Genomic DNA, 24,248 nt, shown 5'->3' with positions numbered 1-24,248 from the left:
ATCGCTAATCCAGCACACTGTGTCGCAAAGTTAAGATAAATATAGTGCACCTGCCTGTCCCCAATTACGTCAATTTTTAATGTTCTTAAGTGATTTCCCGAATCCCGAACAAGTCCAGGACCTAAAAAATTTAGTCGTAAAGCAATCTCCATTTTCTATCTGTGTTCCTCGAAGTTTAGGCAAAAAAAACTCTACCTATTCCGATCACTGATAATTACGTACATAATCCTTGTAATAACTAACGCATTTTCATTTTGGTATATAACTATAAAACGATAAAACTGAAACTAAATAATAATTTAAAAAACCGCTTTTGAGGGGTTGTGGGTCTTGTTTCGCTGATTCCAGATATGTTAATAACTCAATTTAGCTAAAAATGTCAATTACGTCAGTTATGATAAGGCAAAACAGATTACATTTTTATGAATGAACAATTCGAATGAAGCATTCGATTGCCCGTCTCTAGCTGTAAATTATTCGTCGAATATCGATTTCACATCAATCAAAGTTGCCCTAATGATGTTAAATACCGATTACTGATCAAACTGAGATCCTAATAATTCTTGCGTAATTTTCCACTCCTATTTTGTTACCTTTCTGTCCCTCTAAATTAGTCCTTTTGTTGTTGTTTGTAACTTTAGTAGTAATAACGCTGTACGCTTTCAGTTTTGTTTATTGTTCCGGAACATTGTTGAGCTAGATTTTGTTTGTACTTATGAATTTGTTTAGTTTTTGTTTTTGTGTGTTTAAAAAAAAAAAGATTAGTGAAACATATATATTAGAAGTTTCTTAGTTGACCTTTTCTCTGCATTTTTTATAAAGTTATTTACGTCTGAAAAGTGTTTTGTGGCAAAATACTATACAATAATAACTAATATTGAAAAAGACGTAAATACTTGTTGTAGATTTAAATAATATTGTAATGAAAATTAAAAATACTAACTAATATAGTAATAAAAACTAAAATTGGGTCGCCCGCCGCGGCAAGGTGCTCAAAATGCTGCTGGTAGCGTTAACCTTTTTATAAACCTATCCTAATACGTTGGGCTAGGTAGCTGCCGGCCCTTGGGTTTACACGTTTACATATTTACACCAATGTCAATTCTGAAACATGTAAATGATTGTGAATTTTGGTAGAATGTCATCCGCTTTTATAGTAAGTAACTGTAAAAATAATCCGCAATTGCGTGATATTCGAACATGTGACACTATCGAGTTCGTATGTCTTCGTGATTGTTACATATTGAAAGTAAAACTATGTTTTCGAATCTGTAATTTTTATTTTTTATTAATATACGCGATTTATGTCCGAATAAATAGTTTCATTGCTAATAGTCAAGAGAGAGAGAAAGAGGAGAAAAAGGTTCTCAATTCGACTCGACGCGTTTACTCCGACATTTGTGCACCGATTCCGAAGATTTCCATTCTTGTAGGAAAGGTGATTGGTGGTCCCATTCAAATTTGAAGAAAGAATATTTATTCCACATCTAAGCGTGGCATATTAGATGAAGAATTGAATTTCCAATTTCCGTTAATTTTAGATTTCAATAAAACTTATTCAATAATTCCTACACAGAGACAACGGATTATGCAAACTTTTGAGGTCGATATTTTTTTTTAAGTTTATTTATGAGTAACTTTTTATAAGTTGTAATTAATATTAGAATGTCTTAAAGATCATAAATATATGGAGCAATAAACATGTTTGACGTAATTCCACTTATGCAATTCTTCCATGAGAGGTATGTAGGTGTAACTTGAGCAAAAGTTCGCACTCACTCACATAATTATGTCAACCAGATTAAGGATGTCCTCAAAATAGGCCTGGTGAGAAATTGCAGGAATATTTATTATTAAAAATTACAGAAATACTTATCCCTGTAATTTTTCACCGTGTATGACTGACTCGAGTGGAAAAAGCGCAAGAGATTGTCAAGAGCTTAGCGGGTAGTCTCATAGTGTATGTCCACCCCATTAACAAACATTATTAGTATTTTGTATGTATCTATTTGTAAATCTAGTTATTAAAGTTTAAAACTCAGTTTGGGGTCCACGAGACAGTTTTTAGTATCACAACTTCTTAGCCGTAGTTCGTGTAGAAATAGACTACATAGTACACGGTAAAATCAGAATACTTAGAAAATGACAAATTTGTTTTTATGAAGACAAATTTATTAAATCCAACAAAATGATCCTTGAAATTACTTGATAATAGTAAGAAAACGTCTCAAAAGTGTATTTTAGTTATAAGACTGACATATTTAATCCAAGAGCAAATTAATTTACTTCAAGTCACAAAGCTACTCTAGATTCAACAAAATATTTATTAGAAATGTCCGATTTTGACTTGGAAAAAAAAAGAATGACAAATTGAGAGGTACTTAATTATTTGACTGAAAACGTATGTTTTCTAATATCAAAAAGCGTAAATTTACAGAGTTATGGACCCAACAGTATATCTCAACAGCGTGAGAACATATAGTTCAGTGCCAAAACTTAAAGTAGCAGAAATAGAACGGAATCTTGTCAAATACTTGAGTACCAATCAGTGCCATATAAACGCTACAGCAGCGGCAGAAAACATTAACAATTCAAAATATAAGAGATGATTTTATACCAGGTATGGGCAACCTTTAACATGTTGAGGGCCAAACTTTAGTATGCAAATAGGTTCGCGGGCCGCGTTTAAAAATGCTTAGTGCATTTTAAAGTAATTAGTGTCAATAGATGTCAGACATAAAATAATATCACAATGTTATTCTAGTACTAGTACAATTTATTTAAAAAATGAAATTTAAAAAAATGGTACAACATCATATCGGTAAATCGATAAATTTGCAATTGCTACAAACTACGAAAATCAATCAATGAGACACTTGAGCTTGAATTTGGGAAACTAATCCATCGATATTTGGATTAATTCCACTGATACAAACACGTAAAGAATTTTCCAAATTATCGTCAGTCAGTCTTGTACGATGTGTTGATTTATTAATTTTCATCATCGAAAAGAACTGTTCGCATTTATAAGTACTGCCAAAAGCACAAATCAATCTTCTATAATTAAATTTAAAAAATATAAAGTTTATACTATTGAAGTTAACAAAACGATAGCGCGTTTCAGAGTACAACTAATGCCATCTAGCAGTGGCGCGATGGAACTAATTGCATGTTGAAGTTGTACTTGTTACAATTGTAGCTTGATTTCATGCTGAAACCAAATTTCTTAAATTATGACTACAAATAACACACTAACAAACTAGCTTTAAAAATAGACTCTAGAATTTAGAATATTAATCTGAATAGCAAACTAAACCTTTTTTTTGTTTAAGAATATATTTTCTTATTATACACCCAAGAAATTTTGAATTCATTTAAGATTATTTAAATTTGATGTAAGAGGTAAAAATTTCTTGATGTAAGTAATGTCCAATTAATTGATTACAAATGAAATAAAATCTTGAAGTGAAGGTATTTGTCTAAAAGTTAGAATAAAGTTAAGAGTAAAATTGTATTAGAAAAAGATAAGCAGTATTTTTGTAATGCCAATATTTTATTACTTTTAATAAATATTTTTTCAGAATTAGCAAATATTTTGAGAAATTTCTCTCTCTTATTAGTAGAATTCCTTTTTTTCTGTGTACTGATACGATCCTGTTAATAACAAGTTATCAAGTTAGGCACTGTAATGATTTTTCATTATAGCAGACCAGACCCTTTACGAAAAATTTACGTTTAAGTAAACTTGTTTTCATTAGCAAATACGTCTAAACATTGATTTAGGACGCTTGTTTTAGACGGTTATTTGTGATCCTTAGGGCTGTCTATTTTAAATTTTTAGAACTCTTAGTCGTAAAAATAAAGTGATATCAACTCACTTTTAACTTCTGTAAAGATGGGATATCCGTGTTTACAACTTAGCTCGCAGCAACCGTATCACTATTTTGTAACTATTACATCTGATTTGTATCAGTTCCGATTCCATGAAATGACTGTCCGAAATGTCACAGGGATCACTTTATCTCTAGGTGTACAAACGATATTCGTATACTTACATATAAGTACATACTTACGTCATTAAAGACTACCTCAAAAATTGTTAGAAAAACAAACGTTATAGAGATTTAAATCTGTAGAAGCGAATTGTACTTACGGCAACTACCGTGGGCTATGGTGGTGTACAGACTGGTACACCATCTTTACAATAGTTAAAAGACAATTGACGTGGACTTACCTTTGCTACATCAAACCCCAAAAGTTTATTACAGTCTCCCCGAGGGCGCGCAATCGCCGTCTTGAACGCCGTCCTAAACCAATATTTGGACGCGTACTTATTTGCCAGTGAAAACGAGTTTATTTAAAACTAAATCATTTGAAAGGGGTTCGTTTGGTCAACTTTTACTGCGTATTTTTGGTTAAGTAAATCTAAAAAAGTACTTAAGCTAATCAAAAACCACCATCAATGAAATACCTGTTTCTGCCGTAAAGCAGCTGTGTTCCGGATTTAAAGGTGGGCGGAACCGGAGAAAACACAGACGACTAAAGAGGTTATATCCTACGACCGAAAACGCATATGAGATATATAATTAAGGATACCACCTTGGTACTGCAAATGTGTAGACGACGGTAACCACTTTCCATCAGGTGGGCCATCTGTCTGTTTGTCAGTTTATAAACTGGTAAAAATATAAATTTAAGTATAAACGTGATATTGGTAGCCAGTCTTTACACAGTGATAGGAGAAAATAAATATCTTTGGAATAATCGTTATTACCAAAGATTATTATACTGACTCCCAAAATAAATTATCACCATCCTGCCTTTATTCTATTATTTGAGGTTAGCTCAGCAACTGTTCTTCTTCCATTCGTCTCTCTATCATCCGTTACCTCGTTGTTCACTTCCTATTTCATACAATCCATACACCTTTTGTTTTAGTCTACCTGTAATATCTTTTAAGTAATGTGACTCTCATTCCTCTGCATTATAAGTTCATACCACTATGCACGATTACTTTACAACTTGACCGTCACTGGCGCTACTGCAATAATGTTTCAAATGTGAATGATTATAAAATTAGGTAACATACGCCGTATATCTTTAAAATTCATGATGTAACACATTATGGTCGAATATGTTAATTGTATAATAATAATTATTATTATATTTTTTCAATTCTTCAGTATTTATTATTTTACTTATTTGTTCCTTGCAATTGTGTATTTGGCTACATTTTATTTTTATTTTTCATGTATTTGACGCTAAATTGTGTTAAAATATTTTTTGTTTCGATTCGTATTGGTTGTGTTGCAGCTTGTTATGTTCAAGGTATGTTTTTGTTGTTATTATCTGTTTGTTTCCCTTTATTTACTCCCTTTATTGTATTTGCATTTGTATATTGCTATATACTTGTTACACTTTACAAAATTTCAAAATAAACTGACTTAAAATTTATTTTCAGATCGAAAATCTCGAAGACCTACTTAAAGAAAAAGATAATCAAGTCGATATGGCAAGAGCTAGACTTAATGCAATGCAAGCTCACCATTGCTCTTCCGAGGGTGCCCTTTCATCTCTCGAAGAGGTAATAGGGGACAAAGAGAAACAAATCCAACAGCTCAGGGAACAAAGAGATAGGGCGGAACACGAAAAGAACGAAGAAAGAGAGCTCCATGAAAGAGAAATAGCTGACTACAAGATGAAACTACATGCTCTAGAGAGTGAAGTCGAGAAACTAGGAGCAAGACTTGAACGAGCTCAGGCCGAGAAGGATAGACTCGAAGCCAAACTTGAGAGCTCCCAATCTGAGCTTGGAAAATCTAAGGCAGAACTTGATAAAGCAGCTAGCGAAGTTGGGCGTTCTGGAGCCGACTGGGAAGCAGCTAAACAACGCTTGGCAAGACTCGAGCTAGAAAACGAACGTCTTAAGCATGAGCTTGAAAGATCTCAGACTACGTTCGGTAGGAGCACATTGACAACATCTCAAGAGCTTGATAGGGTACAAGAGAAGGCTGATAAGTCCGCAGCTGAGTTGAGAAGAACCCAAGCTGAGTTGCGAGTTACTCAAGCGGATGCTGAAAGAGCCAGATCTGAGGCTAGTTCTTTGCAGGATAAATTGGAGAAGTCTCAAGGTGAAGTTTATCGTCTCAAAGCTAAACTTGAAAATGCACAAACTGAGCAGGACAGTCTGAAGGAAGAGTACGATAGGTGAGTGCATTATTATAATAATCTCAAGAGATTGGTTACGCTTGTCCATTTAAAGTCCAACTCTGTTATGATACGTAAAATGCCATAAATTGTTGGTGAAGAGTTACTTCGCTAATCTTTTTGTGCTAACAATGACTAACTATTTACATTTATACTAATAACTAATAACTTTGATTTATAAAAAATATTCCAACCAAGGTAGATATGGTTCTTACCTTTACGGATTATGAAAATGATGAAAAATATGATGATCAGAAATGCAGATAATAAATAGTAAAAATATTCAAAAATATTAATTGTTTTTTGTAGAATACAATCCTCAATCAGTCGTCTGCACTCCGAACGCGATAAAGCAGTGGCCGAACTTGACAAAGCTCGTGAAGAACTTGAACGAACTCAAGCAACACTTGGCAAGGCTCAACTGCAGCAAGATAAACTTCAAGCGTCACTGGATTCTGCTCACTCTGAGATCGATAAGCTGCAAGAGAAACTTGATAAAGCTGCTGCTGAAAACAGAAAGGTGATCATTAGCATAATTTTTATTGACTCTAGGTTTTTCTAGTTCTTAAATGATAATCATCAAATGTAACTTTGGACGTTGAGATGGTTTGAAGCGTTTTTAAATCAGTGAGAATCGTAACATAAACTATACTGGATGCATGAGTAGAGTGATAGTCCTCGCCAGATTGTCGTTTTCTTTTGACTCTGCGTCATCGAAATGTATTGTTTAAAATATTTATTTAAGAATTTCTTTGCCAGCTACAAGTTGACCGCGAGAAGCAGGCGTACGACTTTGAGTCGCTTCAGTCACAGCTGGACAAAGCACTGGGCCAGGCGGCGAGACTGCAGAAGGAGCGTGATACAGCACAGCTGGATGCTGACCGGTTCAGAGATAAACACGAGAAGGCTCAGGTAAGTAATTAATATTGGCGAAAACATATTTTTGCAGAATAGCGGCAAAAAAAAGTTTCTAGAAACAATTCTTTAAAAATATGGCTTGACGATTTTTCCGTTCACCTGATAGTAATAGTTAGATTGACCAAAAAAGTCTAGTGTACGTGTGTGAATATAAAGTAATATATAAATAAACATATAAAGTAAGCCATTCTTAGGACCGTACAGATTGATCTGTTTTACGAGGCAAAATTTTTGAAAAAAAAAACCAATAAACGGTTGTAGAGCCAAATCCCTTTAAAATGGCTAAGGAAACTCGTTTTAGTGCTTCAGCCTTTGCGAGCTGCTATAAAAGATTCATTTGGAAGATTGTTCAGAAAACGATCTCGTCTGAAGAATTACATTTGTTACTAAGTCGGCAAATATAACTTAGACGTTTCGTAAACTATAAACTTTATCTCCAATATTAATATCTTACATAGAAAATCTACCATAAATTAATATTTTTGTCTAAATTTGTAATTTAGACGGACAAACTCTTGATGTGTGCCACAAGGAACTTTACTGAGTCCTCCTCTATTTACTTAATACGTGGCATTTTGCTTTTGTTTTATAAGAAACAGCGTGGATTACCGTTTTTCATAATCTTGGTAATTGCAATGAAACAGGAACATTGTAAAGAAAATTCATTGCAAATAATATCAGTTTTACTGCCTCATAAAAGTTACCGAGCAGTCTTGCAATTACAATTGATGGAATGAGCATTTTCCTTTCATTTATATTTCATAAAGACAAAGTCATTGTAAAAAGGAATAACAAAAACTTAACACCAGAGCATTTACTAATAAATATTTGTTTTTTATCATATTATTTAGTGGAGGTACATGGAGAGCTAACTTCTAAAAAAGTAAAAGAATTAATCATACAGTCAGTTGACACAACTTTGTTATTTTCAAAAGAATATTAAATATTAAAAGAATGAAATCACAATAATTTTATTGAGAAACTATGATCCCATTATTAAGAAATATCGTGATCCTTTTACCAGTTTTTTTCATAAGATAGCCATTTAATTACTTATTGAATTTCACTTCAATTTGAGGCTTTTTTTATATGACGAACCAATTTAGAAAAAGCAGTCGTTCGCCCTTTGTCATGACACAACATTGTGTATGTATTTGTATTTTCATAGCAATCAAATAGATAGTCATACTCTTCAAGTACATTTTACTTCATCCATATAATTAAAACAATTTGGGACATAGCATAGGTCCTCGTTGCAATTGTTTTTCTTTAAAAATAAGGAGAGCAAATACTGTTCCTTGTGGCACACATTACGGGAAAAAATATCCAAACATTTAATAACAAACAAGACTATTCTCATCTTCAAAGTGGCCTATCACAATAAATCCAACAATAAAGATTATCGGTTCTATAAACATATACTTTGAAGAATTACGTATTGCGGTAAAAATAAACGCAGTAAACGGGCTTCTGGCCTATAAAAGTTGAGTTTATTCTATAGTGAGCATCTAGGCGCCATATTGTCTGGTCTTGTTATCTAGAACAATAAAACGATAATAAACGTACCTTACATGAAATAGACTCTATTCAGGAAATAAGTTCTAAGTTGACTAATAACTAAGAAAATATGTTACAAAAATATAGGACTTTCGTCGAGCATTTAAAATTGGTTTTCGGGCTTTCAGAGGTGTATGAAATGTAAACACTGCGAGTTACCTTCGAAGCCTGAATTGGTGGAACTGATATCAAATTTTGACATAAATATTTATGTTGTTTATAGAAGACGTGTTATAAAGTAAGTTTAAAGAAAATTAGGGCACACTCATAAACAGGGAGACAACGCAAATCTTGACCCAAATGCGAACAAAGTTGCCGTATTCGCAAATATCAAACAATTTATTTTCCAAAGCTATCCGCCGTCTAGACACGAAGGCGCCTTTGTAGTAAAGTTGAAACGACACCGTATCCCTGTGCGAAAACAAGAAAAATGTATGAGAAAAATAAAATTACCGTCCTGGCCCTGGTATATACATACTACGTTCTGGTTTTAGATTGCTGTATTTTTTTATGGTACCAAGTGAAGCTATAAATAGGTCACGCAGTCTCACTCAACTCAGGGTTTGCGATTTGTACTTAAATATTTCTTTATATTTATTATTTACGACTTACAAGAGATATAAACGCATTGGTCAGTTGGTAGTAAACGGATTTTTGTTAAAAAAAACCTTTTGCCGGGCGCTTTTGTTTCACAATGGTCTTAAACTTCGTTATATTATTATTTTATATTATATCGTCTTCATTAGTGGCATTTTTTAAATATCGTAAGGATTTTATAGAAGCACTTATATTTATATAAGTCCCTGTTGCCCCAAATTGGACCTTGCTTTCTTAACTTGTCTTACTACAACGGAATGGTGGAGTTTTATCTTTAAACAATTGTTATAGTGGATGGGGTAAGAGAAACACCGGGGAAACAGTGACTTGAAACCTTAACTCATAATGTAAGGAGATTAGCACTATAGTCTCACAGTCGATAAAACAGAGAAACAAATTAGTTTAATCGATTTTAAAGAGATGTCGCTACGATCGATGCTCCAAATCCGAAAGGTGGAAAAAACTTGACAGTTGTGAAACGCTAAATGCTATTGAATTTAACGTAATGATTGTTAACATATTATGTAAAATAATTGTAATTAATAATAATAACTGTAATTTTTTTAAGTGTATTAAAAGTCACTATGATTGACCACCATGATATTCAATTATTTTTGTGAAATTACTCCACTAGTTTGTTATAATTATTAATGCAAAGATCGAACACTAAGAAAAAGTTGAAACGAAGCTGTATTTGAACCAGCATCATCTACCAAACGCTATGCCAACTAAGCCACGGAACGAACTAGCGGTTCTTACGAATTTTTCTATGTGTTTGTTGTCGGATCTTTGTTTTTAACGCCTTTTTTCCGTAGCGCCATCTGTGAGAAATCTATTTCTTCACTCTAAAAATGATTGAACATCATGGTGGTCAAACATCGTGACATCCAATACAGCTTAAAAAAATTAAAACGTCTCTAGTCAGCTGCAAAGGTAGCTGTAAAGGTACCTGGCTGAGGGAAGAAATAGATTTCTCACAGATGGCGCTACGGAAAAAAAGTAGTTACAAACCTAAACCAAAGATCAGCAGCAAGCACATAGAAAAATTCGTAAGGTTCGCTAATTCGTTCCGTGACTTAGTTGGCATTGCGTCTGGCACGGTTTGTTGAAAGGTGCTGGTTCAAATCCAGCCAGATCGAAGGAATGTATTCTTAGTGTTCGATCTTTGTATTAATAATTATATGTGAAGATGATAAACAATGGCAAGTTTAGTGTACTTCAAAATTCTTATAATACTATCTGTTCTTCCTTCATGTTTCAAAACTTTTGACTCAAAATAATGTTCCTCTTACGCCACCTTACTACTCATAATATTTTGATATTTAATAATTTTACGCAAAAATGTTTACCCGTTTAAAACGCCATTAGCTGTAAAACGGTCAGACGTTATTTCGACTTGTTATACGAAATCGTGGGTGGGAAATGGGTGTTTTAAATAGCAGTGTTGAACGTTTAATCTCGTTTGTTTTTATGGGGCAATTGGCGGTATTGCTATCTCGTTGTATGATTTTTCAACACTGTTGCTCTAGTACCTTCTATATAGACTAACTTACGAGCCCTGTACAATTATAATTATATATATAACACCCCAAAATAATTTCGAAATCATTTTCAACTTTCATTTCATTTTCAACGAACTTACCGGGAATCGAACCCGGGACCTTCTCATGCGGCGCCCACGATATAACACGTAGAGCCACTGAGTTCGTCGAAGAGTTAAAGAGTAAGTGAGAGAAGGGTAAAGCACCGACGTTTTAGGCCTATTGTGAACCCTATAACTACTATTAAAAATCTCAAAATTTCAAAGAGCGTACGGTCCCTTTCCTAAAAGATGGAGAAGAAGAAAGACTCGCGGGTTGCATAATTTTTTGACCCGCATCCCGCTCGCTCCAATAATGAATAACCTTCAAAGGGCGCGAAAATTCAAAATTGTCACGCGCACTGTATCTATTTAGGGCGCGGTCCCATTATGTCGTAACGTTTTATTCATTGTTGGACAACTGTAGCGTCTAACATATACCCATATCACGACTGTCTGTCGTGACTGTGTCGTGGACGTTTGTTTTGTGCTTGAACTACTGTCGTGTCCGGCTGTTCCCACTAGATCGTGACGACAATTTATCGGTTCACGGCTGCCTCCTTATCGTTTGCACGACAGAATCATGTGAAGCTGCGATTATCTGTCGTCACATTTTTATCGTGCCGTTTTATTTATTGTCTGACGAGTATCGTTCTAGTTCTTCCCATTATCACGACAGTCTGTCGTCGTAAGTCAAAAAAATTATGAACGACATTAAATCGTGTTGTACTATATGTTAACAACTTCATTGAAATATTTAAGCCACGATACTTTAAACTACACTACTATATGTCGTCACGACATAATGGGACAGCGCCGTTATTCACAACATATTGTACACCAATTTTTATATAAATGCATTATTATATTAGGTAGGCTCGCCATAGACCCCGGCGTTCACTACACGGACCCCTTAGGAGTCCATAGACCACAGGTTAAGAAACCCTAATCTAAATGGATTTTTTTCCTTTCTTGAAATCTTTATTTTTAAAAAGAATTCAACTTTTTGAATTCTTATTGTTACATATTCATGTTAATTCACTGGTCAAACTGCAAGAAACTTCTATAATGTAAAATAACCCCTCTTAGTACGTGAAACATTTTTCACATTTTCTTTATAATACTAAGTGACGGGAAGTCGTGCGCCTGGTGATAAGCGACACGCCTGTCCATAGCAATTGTAATGTTACTCAGAGTTTTAAATTGCAAAGATCTGAGGGGCACTGCCACTGCGCCCGTCACCTTGTGTCATTTATGATGACAACTCCCATTTGCCTATAATTTCACCAGCACCCTTCAAAACCCGAATGCAGTAATGCTCACATTACCGCTAGACGGCAATAATAGATAATGTCCTCACAAAGAGTCCGTTCACGGAACTCTACTGCTACTTAATCCATGTCGGTCTGCAGTAATTTTAAGTCATTTTAGAATATTTTACGGTCTTTTGGGTTGGTTAACGTATTCCATTGACCTGGGTTCTTCTTTGTTGGTTTTTTTTTTTTTTCATAATACCAAGTGACGGGAAGAACAAGTCGTTCGCCTGGTAGTAACTGACACGCCTGCCCATAACAGTTGCAGTGTTACTTAGAGCTTTAAATCATAAAGATCTGCCCGTCACCCAGAGACATAAGTTGTCAAGTCTCATGTGCCTGTAATTTCACCAGCACCCTTACCCTTCACAACCGGACCACTATAATGTGACCATTAATGCTTAGCGGTAGAAATAGGTAAGGTGGTGTTGACACATGCAGGTCTATTCATCTTTTTGGCGTCATGTCTAAACATATCTGGATTATCTTTAATTTTTACCATCTTATCTAAAAATTATTCATGGTAGTAAATAAAACATCGTAGTATTCAATAAACTTAAAAATTATAATTCTCTAGTCAGCGATGGTAGCTGTAAAGGTCCAATCTGAGTGAAGAAATAAATTTCTCACAGATGGCGTTACGGCAAAAAAGCCGTTAAAACCAAAAACAAAAAATCTGCAAGAAGCACATAAAAAAATTCATAAGGTTTGCTGGTTCGTTCCGTGGCTTAATTGGCAGAACATCTGGCACGGATTGCTTGAGGGTGTTGGTTTGTATCCAGCCGGATCGAATGAAAGTTTATTAGCGTTTCGATCTTTGTTATATTAATTATAACAAACTAATGAAGTAATGACTCAAAAAAATAATTGAATATCATAGTATAAACTGCCTCCGTGGCCGAACGGTTACCATGCCGGACTGCCATGCAGAGGTCCCAGGTTCGATTCCCGGGCCGGGAGAAATATTTGTATGGCCTACATTTGTTTGTCTCGTGAGTTTGGGTGTAATTTGTAATTGTCTATTTGTGTGTCCATGGCACCCGCGACACAGGGTTTCCCTAGTGCGGGGCTATGTCGAGTGTGTGCGTAATTATTAAAAAAAAAAAGTAGTAAAACAAGTTCAATAAACTTACAAATTTTACAACAAAATCTTAGAAAAGTCATAACAACATTATAGTTTAAATTGATTCAAACAAATACCTTGGCTGTGTTTACATAAAAAATGATGTGTTAGATAATTTTTCATAGAAGTCGCCACGCCATTATAAATATGTTTAGGTTTAAAAGTGAAAAGTAAAATGTTTTATGCTTTTGTAACTAAAAAATAAATAAATAAAATAAAATATTGAAAAACACCTCAGTACTAAATTCCATTAACGGACTTGTTGTCATTAACGAATGAGTTAGAGTGAAGAAAAACGTTCATAGATTTCTCACGATTTCAAAGATTTCTCATGAATAAAAAAAACAAAGATCTGTAACAAACGCTTCGAGAAATTTGTAAGTTGTACCGACTCGATTTGTAGCTCAGTTGGTAGAGCATTTGACCTGGATTGGCAAAACAGACGCAGGTTTGTGTCTTGTTAGATCGAAGGAATTTTCCTTTATGTTCGAACTTTGTATTAATAAATATTACAAACTAGTAGAGTAATTTTACAATCAATATTTATTTTATTTATTAAATTCGCCAATAGAAATACACTATTAAACACGGACATAAAATAACACTACAGAAATTACTCGAGTGTAAACCCAATAATAGTATCAACATCGTAACAAAAGCGTTTACTGTGTATTTATATTACAGTGAAACAAATGGATATTATTGTAAACAAATATGTAAATATTGTCATTAACGAATTTACTTTAATATCGGTTTAGTTTTGTTGATCAAGCCTCTCCTGAAAGGAGTATCCTCTTATATACTTCAATCATCATAGCAATATAGTACTAAACACACAAAACGTGGGATAATCTTATATACTTTTTGGTACGTTAGGTATTTATTCAAGAGTATAATCGGATCCGGAAATGTATTGTACCGAAAACAGACAACATTGTAAAATGAAAATCTTTGTAAATTGCGGAAAACGTTAAAGGCAATGTTTTTATTTGTAACTGCTTTTAATTCAATCCACTTTTCGTTTTACTTTTACTAGTCACAAAAAAAGAATAACTTTCGAGAAATCGCTATTTAAATTCTTTAAAAAAATTTAATTTGAAAAAAAAAAAAGCCGATTTTCATTTTGAATTGAGTTTAACGTGCTGTATGATTAATATCATTAAAAAAATTAAAGTTTTGTTATTTATTATTTAGAGTCCAAAAGCTACATTTTACATGCCGGTTACGTATAAATATAATAACTGTAAATTATTTATTTATTTATTTATAGTAAATATAATTAATTGTAATGTAATTAAGAAATTAATGCACCGTGAAACTAAACTAATTAAGAGATAATATACACTGATTACTATACCGTGTGAAAACGGAATTACCAAAAACATTCACGATATAAAAAAAAACACAAACTTACCTCGAAATTTTACACGAAAACCGCAGTATTCAATAGGTATGTACTGTACATACACCAAGGATTGTTTTTATGTCAACTGAACTAAATAGAACACGTGTACTATGTGATATACATTTTTCAAATGGCTTTAATTTCGTTTGTAAAAAAATAAATTCTGAAATAAAGCCAGTGACCCTGCTGCTCGATTCAAGCAAAATGAACCGTATTAATACGGTCCACAAGTACCACGTTATCGCGTAACATACATACAGTCGAATTGTGAACCTCCTCCTTTTTTTCAAGTCGGTTAAAAGGCGCGCGAATGTAAAAAAATAAATAAATAAAAATAAAAAAATAATTTTTTAACCGACTTCTTTCCTTCTTTGTCAATTTGACGGTATGTTTTTTTGATATGTACGTTACGCGATAACTGCGGCCAAATTTGTGAACTGATTTTGATGATTCTTTTTTTTATTGGATAGAGAGTACCCCAGAAGTGGTCCCATTTAAATTTGAAGAAAATATTTCACCTGTAAGGGTGGCAAACTAGGGGATATACTGTACTGAGCTTATTAGCTATCAGAAAAAGGAAAGTCTAAGATCGCGAGTTTACACATTCTTTCTCTGCAGTAGCACGAACTGCAGTTATAATCTTATATTATTAAAGTTATTATTAACTACCATAAGTAAGTTCTTACGAGAAGAATTACAAGAGTTATGGAAATAGCAGTAGAGCTCCTTGTGAAAGAGTTAGTCTAGGGAAGTAGTGCCACCTTACCTATTTCTGCCGACAAGATGTAATGTAAGCATTACTGCGTTCCGGTTGTGAGGGGTAAGAGTGCTGGTGAAATGACAGGCTCATGAGAGACTTGTCAACTTATGTTTGAAGGTGACGGGCGATTTAAAGCTCTCAGTGGCACTGCATTTGTTAGGGATGTCACTTGGTACCATATTTTTTTAAAACGGGCTTGAATAATATAGATAGTTAAATCATAAAAACAGATATTTATAAAAAGGACAGCCATTGTTACCTTAATAAAATGTCATCAGATATAATAAATGGTGAGAATGTTGTGACAGCTGCGAAGCCCTTCGGGACACAATGACTCGTTACAAAAATGGACACAGTCAGGTCCCGAGCTGGAAGTCTGGGGATATATTCTTCTGTTAGGGCAATTCACTGTCTTTGTGCTCATAAATATTACAGTATAATAAGGCAATAGTATAACTTTTCGCCTGTTCAGCGCGTTAATGCCTACGCGTCGCTGCGAGTGTAGGGTTGTCACATTTTAGATGTATTTACAGGTTGCTAAACATTAATCAAGGTATTAGCAGATATAAGTTGTTTATAACGTGTATTTATTTGATTTCCTTTCTATGCTTGTGGAAAGTGAATAAACGTGTTATTTCTCAATTCTCGTGCTGTATTGATACACCTTTGTCAACTGCAGTGCAAAATTTAGGTATTATTAGTATTCCAATTATGGGAGTATCATACTCCTGGAATAGAAATGAAATGTGAGTTTGTGTACATGACGAAAAATCAATAAATAAATGTATATATATAAATTTGACGCAGAAAAATATTTTAAACGAAGCTAACTATCTGTGTCTGTAACGAAAAAAAAACTGAAAATTCTGTAATTTATGGCGCGTGCAACCTACGATAGGGCGCGCCTAACGCGAGAGTGACATAAAACGCGAGATACTGCTGTCATCGCATAGACATCCCGTGCTTTACGTCGCTCTCGTGCAAGTCGCGCTTGTTCGTGCTAGCCCTACTGGCCTATGCAACTCCAGTGCACCGCGAGATTATGCGAATGCGTGCGTATGTACACGGCGCTCGGCGAGTGTGCACACATACAAGCCGCGCTGTTACGTTTGTATGAAGTTACACCACATATCTTTTTATACTATGTAAATATGTATGTATATAGAGGCACTAAGCCAAAAAAAATTGCCATGAAATTGTTTGGAGAAGTTTCGATTTGCGATCATATTTCGGATTTGCAAATACTACTTACCTACACACAAAACTAGATTTAAATAATTTTCTTTCTAGAAACGGATATTTATACCTATTTCTTAATAAATGAGATGAGGTAGACACGTAATATACAATCTTGTAGCAGTAGAGCTCCTCGTGAAAGAGTCCTGGTGGATTAGGTGGAACCTGAGCGCATATTTGCGATATCACGATCTCTTTAGTTCCATAGGCAATGGCTATAATAGGCTAGTCTTTTTACTAAGTACAGGTACTTACTCTACTCGCCAGTCTATAATAATAATACTTATTTCGGAATATTGTCCATAGTATTAGTAATAAATTGTCGTACGGCTAATATTAGAAGGTTTGACAACAAAAAAATATATCCTGGTGTGGAGCTGCAGTCAATGCTGTAACATCGAAGAGTCCCACAACTTAAAGACACTCCGTAGTCCGTTGATGCTATCAAGAAGGTAGGCTAGTAATGGAGGCGCAGCGTTTTTTCCGTATATTGTAGAAGTCATCCGCATGTGCCTCCGGAAACATTAACTTTACCTTTAATATAAATTTACGGTATACGCCGTTAAATAGTGAACCCAACAAAAAAATTCATTTCAATATTTCTTTTCAACAGGTTATAATCACTCGAATCCAAAAGGAGCGCGACGCGGCACTCGCAGATGCAGCGAGTAGCCGGGAACGCGCCGAGGCTGCTGCGGCAGCCGCCAACCGCGCCGCTAGAGAACGCGACAGTGCCGCCACTGAACTCGATGTGCTCAGAGAAAGATGGGAGAAGGCCCATCAGCAACATCAGAAACTTACGGTATCTATTGATTCGCTATTCCCAGTGCTTATTTTATATTTCACTATATATTTATAGCTAAGTAGCTATACCTCTAAGGGCGCGTTCCCATTATGTCGTGACGACAGATAGACATGCAGTTTCAAGTGTCGTGGCTTGTATATTTAAATGAAGTTGTTCACATGTAGTACAACACGATTAACTGTCGTTCATTTTTTTGACGTTACGACGTCAGACTGTCGAGACAATGGGAAGATCTAGAACCACAGTCGTCTCACTCTCGATAACAATGTGACGATAGATAATCGCATCTTCAAACGATTCTGTCGTACAAACGACAAGGCGGTTGCCGTGAACCGATAAATTGTCGTCACGATCTAGGGGGAACAGCTAGACACGACAGTCGTTCAACGATAAAAAAACGTCCACGATTCAATCACGACAGACGGTCGTGATATGGAAACAGGCTAGTCGCGACAGTCGTCCAACGATAAATCGTTACGACATAGTGAGAACGCGCCCTAACTTCAAGGCGTGGTTTAAGCGTGTCGCACATAACGCACAGGTATAATAAAGTCACATGTGATCACAGTCACATACGCCAAAAGTTCTTTTATCATAAAAAATAATATAAACTACATGAACAAATTATGTATGTGTGATATTGTACAACTATCATATTTAATACAAAAAACGTATCGATTAATTTCGTTCATAGAATATCTTTAAATCTCTCCTGAAAAGTTGTCATGTCGTAAATGTGGCCTTATCACACTAATGGTGCGTAGTGTCATACGTCGAGAAATAATATTTTTAAGTAACTGAGAAATATGTGTTTTTGTTTGGTAAAAAAACGTTTTGGTAAAAAAACGGTTTATTTTCTCATATCAAACAGAATTTAACTTTTTCTTTAATTTTTTAAATCTAATTTGGTTTCCCAAAAATGTTATTCATTACTGAGGGTACGATATACTCAGCAATGCTATTTCACACTTCTTTTATTGTTATTTATTTTATTGTTTGATTGTATGATTATCAGGGGATAATCATACAATCAAACAATTAAATTTCCAAATTCGATGCAAAGGAAGCCTTAGAATATTTTACTAAATAGTCATTTTACTTTTCAGCTGGAACGAGACGATGCCCTGACTGAAGTCGAAATACTCAAGGAAAAGCTTGATAAAGCTTTGTACTCCACACAAAAGACAATCGAGGAGAAGGAAACTGCGCACAAAGAATACGAAAAAATGCTTGAAAAGTATGATAGGTACATTTTATTGTTGTTGTCGTCTTGTGTTGGTGGCGATGTCGTGATAGTGCATACGAAAATAAGCTTTCTGTTTCCTATACCTAATACAATGTTCTTTACAGGTCTCAGAACGAAATCTACAGGCTGCAGAACAAGATAGAAATATTAGAAGCGGACAAAGATCGTCTTGAATTGGAGCTAGAAAAACACGCGCATTTATCGACAAAAGCTAGAGATGATCAAAGAAAGCTACAAGACGAACTGGCTAGATTACAGGAAATGTATGACAGAGCATCGCTGCAACTCGGTAGGACCAAGGAACAGGAAGAAAAAGCTAAAGAAGATATGGATAGATTGCATGTAGACATTGAAATGGTTCGTGACAGATACGAGAAGAGCCAGATTGAACTGAGGCGGCTGCAGGCTGAGAAGGAGAAACTAGTAGCAGACAACGAACGTCTGCAATTCGAATATGATCGAGCGATGACGCAGTGTGGCAAAGCACAAGCTTCGAACGAAAAGACTCAGGAAGAAATGGCAAGAGTGCAAATTGAACTAGAGAAAATGTATGATAAGCATGACAAAGTATCTGCAGAACTAAGAAGGGTCCAAGCAGAGTTGGACAAAGTTAAGCAAGATGCTAGTGGGGCTAGAGAAGAAGCCGAAAGATACGCGGCACGCTACGGAAAGTATCACGACACTAAGGAAGAACACGAGAGAACAAAGATGGAAGTGGAACGACTGCGCGCGCGGCTAGAGAAGACCACGCTTGAGCTGGAACGAGCACGCAAGGCTGAAGAAGAAGTCACACGGCTACGTTCGGAGCTCGAACGCGTCGAAAACCTCCGAGGTAAATACCAATTCGAACAGGACAAATGGACTACTGAACTAAACCGAATGCAGGCAGAAATAGACAAACACCGCGAACGTTATGAAGCTTCGCAAGTCGAAATACAGCGTTTGCAAGTTGAGAAGGAACAGGCCGAGACAAAACTTCACGAACTGAACATACAATTAGAATTATCCAAGACTGAAGTTACGAAACTCAGTACAACGTTGGAGAAACAACGGACAGATCTCGAACGCGCTCATATTGAGTGCGAAAAGTTCCGAGACCGATGCGAGAAGCTTAAGTTGCGTTCGGATCAGCTGGACAAGGATAACGAAAGACTTAAAGGAGAACTGCAACAAATTGAAAGAATGAAATTACAAGCGGTCGCCGGAGACAAAGCTAGGACTGAAGATCGACTTGAAATTGAACGGCTTCGAGATAAGTTAGAGAAGGCTATCCAAGCGAGAGACTCCACTGAAATGGAGGCAGGTCGCTTAGCCAAAGAACTTGAGAAATCACAGATGCATCTGGCTAAGTACCAGGAGACAAATGAGACGACAAGAGTCGAATATGACAGGATGACCAATGAATTAGGCCGTATGCATGAGCGTCTTGAACGAACTATTCTTGAAATGAGACAGATTGAACAAGAACGAGACGCACTGAGAGCTGAAATCCAAAATACGAGACGTAACATAGAACAACAACAGAGAACGTTGGACCACCGAACACAAGAGACGTTAGTAAAACTGCAGCAAGAATTAGCTCAATCTGTACGCGATCGAGAGAAAATGGCATCTATCTTGGAACAAAGAGACAAGCAAGCAGATGCCATAGAAAAACAAATAGTAAAGTTGGAAGCAGACACAAAACAGTTAACAATCGAACGCGACCAATTAGTGGCTCAATTAGAGAAATCTCAAGATATGCTTGTGAACTTCCAGCGAGAACTGAACGCTTCAGAAGCAGAGTTGCAAAAGCAGCGTGAGGAAGTTCGTAGGTTGAAAGAAGAACAAAGAAAGATGGCACAAGACTCGGAAAGAGGCACAAAATCCGTCCTCGAGACTCGTGATAGAGAAATTGCAAAGCTGCAACAACAGCTCCAGGGAGTTTCTAAAGAACGTGACGCTATTAGACAAAGAGCAGAACAGGCCGAAAAGAACGCACAAAAGGCCGGTGAAGTTGAAAAATGGAGAGCAGCTGTGGAGCAAGAAAAGGCCAAGGCTATTGCGGCAGAGAAAGCGCTATCAGAATGCCAACAGCGCATGCAGTCTTTGGAAAAACAATTCCAGATGCAACATCAGCAGTTGCAACAGCTTCAAGCACGTGGACCGTCCGACGTGCGCGAGGTTCAAAAGCAGCTTGAAGCGGCTAATGCGGAGGCCAAGTCGCTCGCTGTCGAGAGGGAGCGATGCCAGTCACAGCTCGAGATGCTCGTCCAAGAGCTGGAGAAGAGCCAGGTCAGTTGGAGGATCGCCCGGCAACAGCGGCTGTCAGGATAGCATGACACGGTTGAATCGAGTTTACAGTTGTATAATTTTAATAAATATGTCGCAGTTCTAGTTGCACAATTACTATTTGTCGTCATCAAGCGCTGTTTGAGAATTCCCTGGTAAAACGCGAAAAAACTCGATTGAATCGCTTTAGAATCGCGTGCGTTGTCTGCTTATATTGCACCGGTGTCGAGTAGTCGTTTTTTATTTCGGTGTTCATACATTTATTTTTTGTTTGGAATCATCTTCGCCGGTCATCATTGTTGTCGTCTAGTAGCATGCTTCCGCGGCCCGCGGGCATCCTCCAACCCCTCATTCGTTTATTTTATTAGTTTCATCATTGTCAACGTTATAATCATCATTGGAATGACTGTTGTGTTTAAAGTAAAGCGTTTGCACACGACATTCTAAACTTGCACTGAATGTTTTGAAGTCCTGTGATCAATGTTAGCAACATATGCAAATGCTTCTTGTATTTCGTAATTTGTTAATTTATTCTCTTTCAGCATTAGCTACTGTAATTGTGTATTGCAAATCATTGTTCATTACAGAAATCTGTTTTAAGAACCATTTTCATCATAAAATTTATTTCTGCGAATAAAATTTTATGTGTTGCCAAGTTTTTTGTATAAATATGCTTTTATCATGTTGAGCTTTAAAATATTCCGTCGATTATGCCTATTGGATTTCTGAGATACTTTTCAACCAACCAAATAATTTCAGAACTAGAGCACCTCTTTACGATCCCTACTTGACAGTATTATTTTCGGAAACAGCTCGATCTTCACGAGGCGAACAAGAAACTCCAAGCAGCCGGTGCTCAGAACGCCAAAGCTGGCGAGGATACAGCCCAAGCTAAAAAACATTTGCAAGAAGAGTTCAAGAAGTTGGAAGATGCGAGACGGCAATTCGAGGAACAGAGAAAGGCTTTTGAGGCGAGAAGAAAGGATGTGGAAGAAAAGGAGAAGTCGCTAACGGAATTGGATCGACAGTTAAAGAAGAGGAAAGAGCAAATGGACCAAATGGAAGCATCTTTGAGGAAGGTAAGGAGACAGAAAAGTTTTTTCGCAGAGTGTAAGTTTTTGTTATTTAGTTCGTGAACGAAAGCACTCGTTTTATTTATTTCTGAGAAAACGCTTGTGATAAAACTATGTTAGACTATGGTTTCCTTTGACGATTATTCTAGTTGGCCAATCCACTTTTTTATTGAAAATCATGTACGGAACTATTTCAGGCGGGCGGAACAACGGCAGCAGTAACAGACTTGAACAAGAAACTGACCGACACACAACGCGAGGCTGAACAAGCTAGACAACAGCTAGAGTCGGCCAAGGAAGAGGCAAAGAGGCTCACCACGGAAACGGAGAGGCTACTGCAACTGGTACAGATGTCGCAAGAAGAACAAGCGCAAAAGGAGAAACAAATCATGGAGCTTCAACAGTGAGTTTTCAGTTTTGTCTGTGGGTTTTCTAAAATACCAGGTTGAGACTTCAATTTTAGACGCAATGCCAACGTAAGCGAGTAAGGGACCGTTTCGTACGTCAATCCTGAATTCAAATGGTGCAACGTGACAAAATATAATGACATATCATATTGTCACTGTCGAGTTATTTCAATTTCCAAATTATAACAATATTAAGTAGTGTCGAAATAAAAAATTAATATACTTCACACGATTTCGCAAAAATTCGAAATTTAAACACAGTTATCGTATCGCACATTTATTTGATGTGATATTTCAGATCCGTGAGGAACCTTCAAGCCAAACTGAAGAGTCAGCAGCAAGCACAAGCACAAAGAGAAGAGGTAAAATTAATCATTAACATTCAAACCGTTTATAATAATCTATCTAAAATAACTTTCTTAACTAACTCATACGTGTTCAGTTTAATGGAGTTGGATTATTTTATGAAATTGGATCATTTTGATGTATATTTTGAGCAGGCGCTTTGAACTTCTATCTCATTTTTGTTATTATCATGAAAAGTTTTAACTTGTTTTATAGTTACTGTTTTCATAATTTAGCTTGTAATAACGTATTCAACGCTGATAGAAGTCCCATTGCGATTGCTGGGAAATGAATGCATATCAGGTATGTCATTGTGGTTAAAACGACTAACAAACTAACTTTCTGTTCCATGCTGCAGGCCGGACCCGCTGGCTTCCTCAAAAGCTTTTTCTAAGTTAGTCCTTCGCACCAAGACTGTCCTTCATTTATTTGCTTCCTTCATTTACTTTTCTTTACCCGTCGACTTCATTCCGTTAGCGACGACTCTCTCTCCACATCTCAATAAATTATCAACACGTAAGCTTTACAAACGCAATTTCGTCATAAGTAATGTTACTATTTGTATCGTGTATAATGAAGTGTTCAGATAATAATAAATCTTGTTGAGATTGTTCTCAAGCCATGTAAAGGATCTCAACATACGTTGAGCCACTGTAATCAGCACACAGCTAATAGTCTAGATTTCTAAGTGATGTTTAAAAATTAAAATTATCGTGTTCAGTGGGAATTATTTTGTAAGTATTGATAAAAATCAATATTGTAAAACTGTTAAGTAATCATGTATCGATAGATAGATCGAGTAAGATGTCCACTAGTCGATGTTACCAAGCTTCAATCTTGTTATGCGAAATATCAATTAACTTTAAATAATAATAAAAAAGGAAACCTATGTTGACCTTTCTCGATTTATTTTTGAGTTTATATTGTTGAAAATTTTGTTGTTGAAAGTAAACGTTCTATTACTTTTTATTGATTTCATTCTTTTTCGTTTTCATTTTCATCTTTTGACCCCTGTTGTATAGGAGTTAACGCGAGCAAGGCAGATCGAGATAGATGCAATCAAAGATTTGTCTGACGTCATAAGAGAAAGAGACGATGTCAAGTCCAAATTTGAAGAAAGCAAAATTAAAATAATTGACCTAGAAATAGAACTAAATGAATCATCGCTTATACTGAGCGAGGTGCTGAAAATTTCTGAAGGGCAAGATTTAAATAAGATTAAGAAAAGCAAAAGCTTTTTTGAGCTCCAGAAAAGTGGTAAGGTAGTTGATAGACTGGATCAGTGCAGATTTAGCAGGAGTTACAACGATTTGAACTTTTTGCAAGGTGTGAAAAATGAGCCCAAAGTAAATAAACTGACAAGGAAAATAACAGCTCTTTCAAGGGAAATGGAAATAAAGAACTCG

At 35.8% G+C, this 24,248-nt stretch overlaps 1 protein-coding gene across 2 annotated transcripts in view; it reads left to right on the top strand.

The window, feature by feature from the left end:
- LOC113227483 (plectin) overlaps positions 1–23,994 on the top strand; it is a 102,647-nt gene extending 78,653 nt beyond the window's left edge. The window contains exons 7-16 of one of the 2 annotated variants that reach the window (XM_026460420.1): positions 5,462–6,207; positions 6,517–6,727; positions 6,967–7,119; positions 17,309–17,497; positions 18,607–18,746; positions 18,851–21,020; positions 21,830–22,096; positions 22,288–22,493; positions 22,796–22,859; positions 23,201–23,994. In XM_026460420.1, coding sequence (XP_026316205.1) covers positions 5,462–6,207; positions 6,517–6,727; positions 6,967–7,119; positions 17,309–17,497; positions 18,607–18,746; positions 18,851–21,020; positions 21,830–22,096; positions 22,288–22,493; positions 22,796–22,859; positions 23,201–23,236 — 4,182 coding nt within the window. In that variant the 3' untranslated portion in view covers positions 23,237–23,994. The remainder of the gene's footprint in view (positions 1–5,461; positions 6,208–6,516; positions 6,728–6,966; positions 7,120–17,308; positions 17,498–18,606; positions 18,747–18,850; positions 21,021–21,829; positions 22,097–22,287; positions 22,494–22,795; positions 22,860–23,200) is intronic. The other variant, XM_026460421.1, reaches the window with a different exon arrangement.
- The last annotated feature ends 254 nt before the right edge of the window (positions 23,995–24,248 follow it).

The sequence above is a fragment of the Hyposmocoma kahamanoa genome, unplaced genomic scaffold, assembly GCF_003589595.1.
Source record: "Hyposmocoma kahamanoa isolate Upper Pololo Valley unplaced genomic scaffold, ASM358959v1 210, whole genome shotgun sequence".
In the NCBI taxonomy this organism is placed as follows: Eukaryota; Metazoa; Arthropoda; class Insecta; order Lepidoptera; family Cosmopterigidae; genus Hyposmocoma; species Hyposmocoma kahamanoa.
The sequence above is the reverse complement of the archived record's forward strand: the minus strand, read 5'-3'. Positions and strand labels throughout refer to the sequence as shown.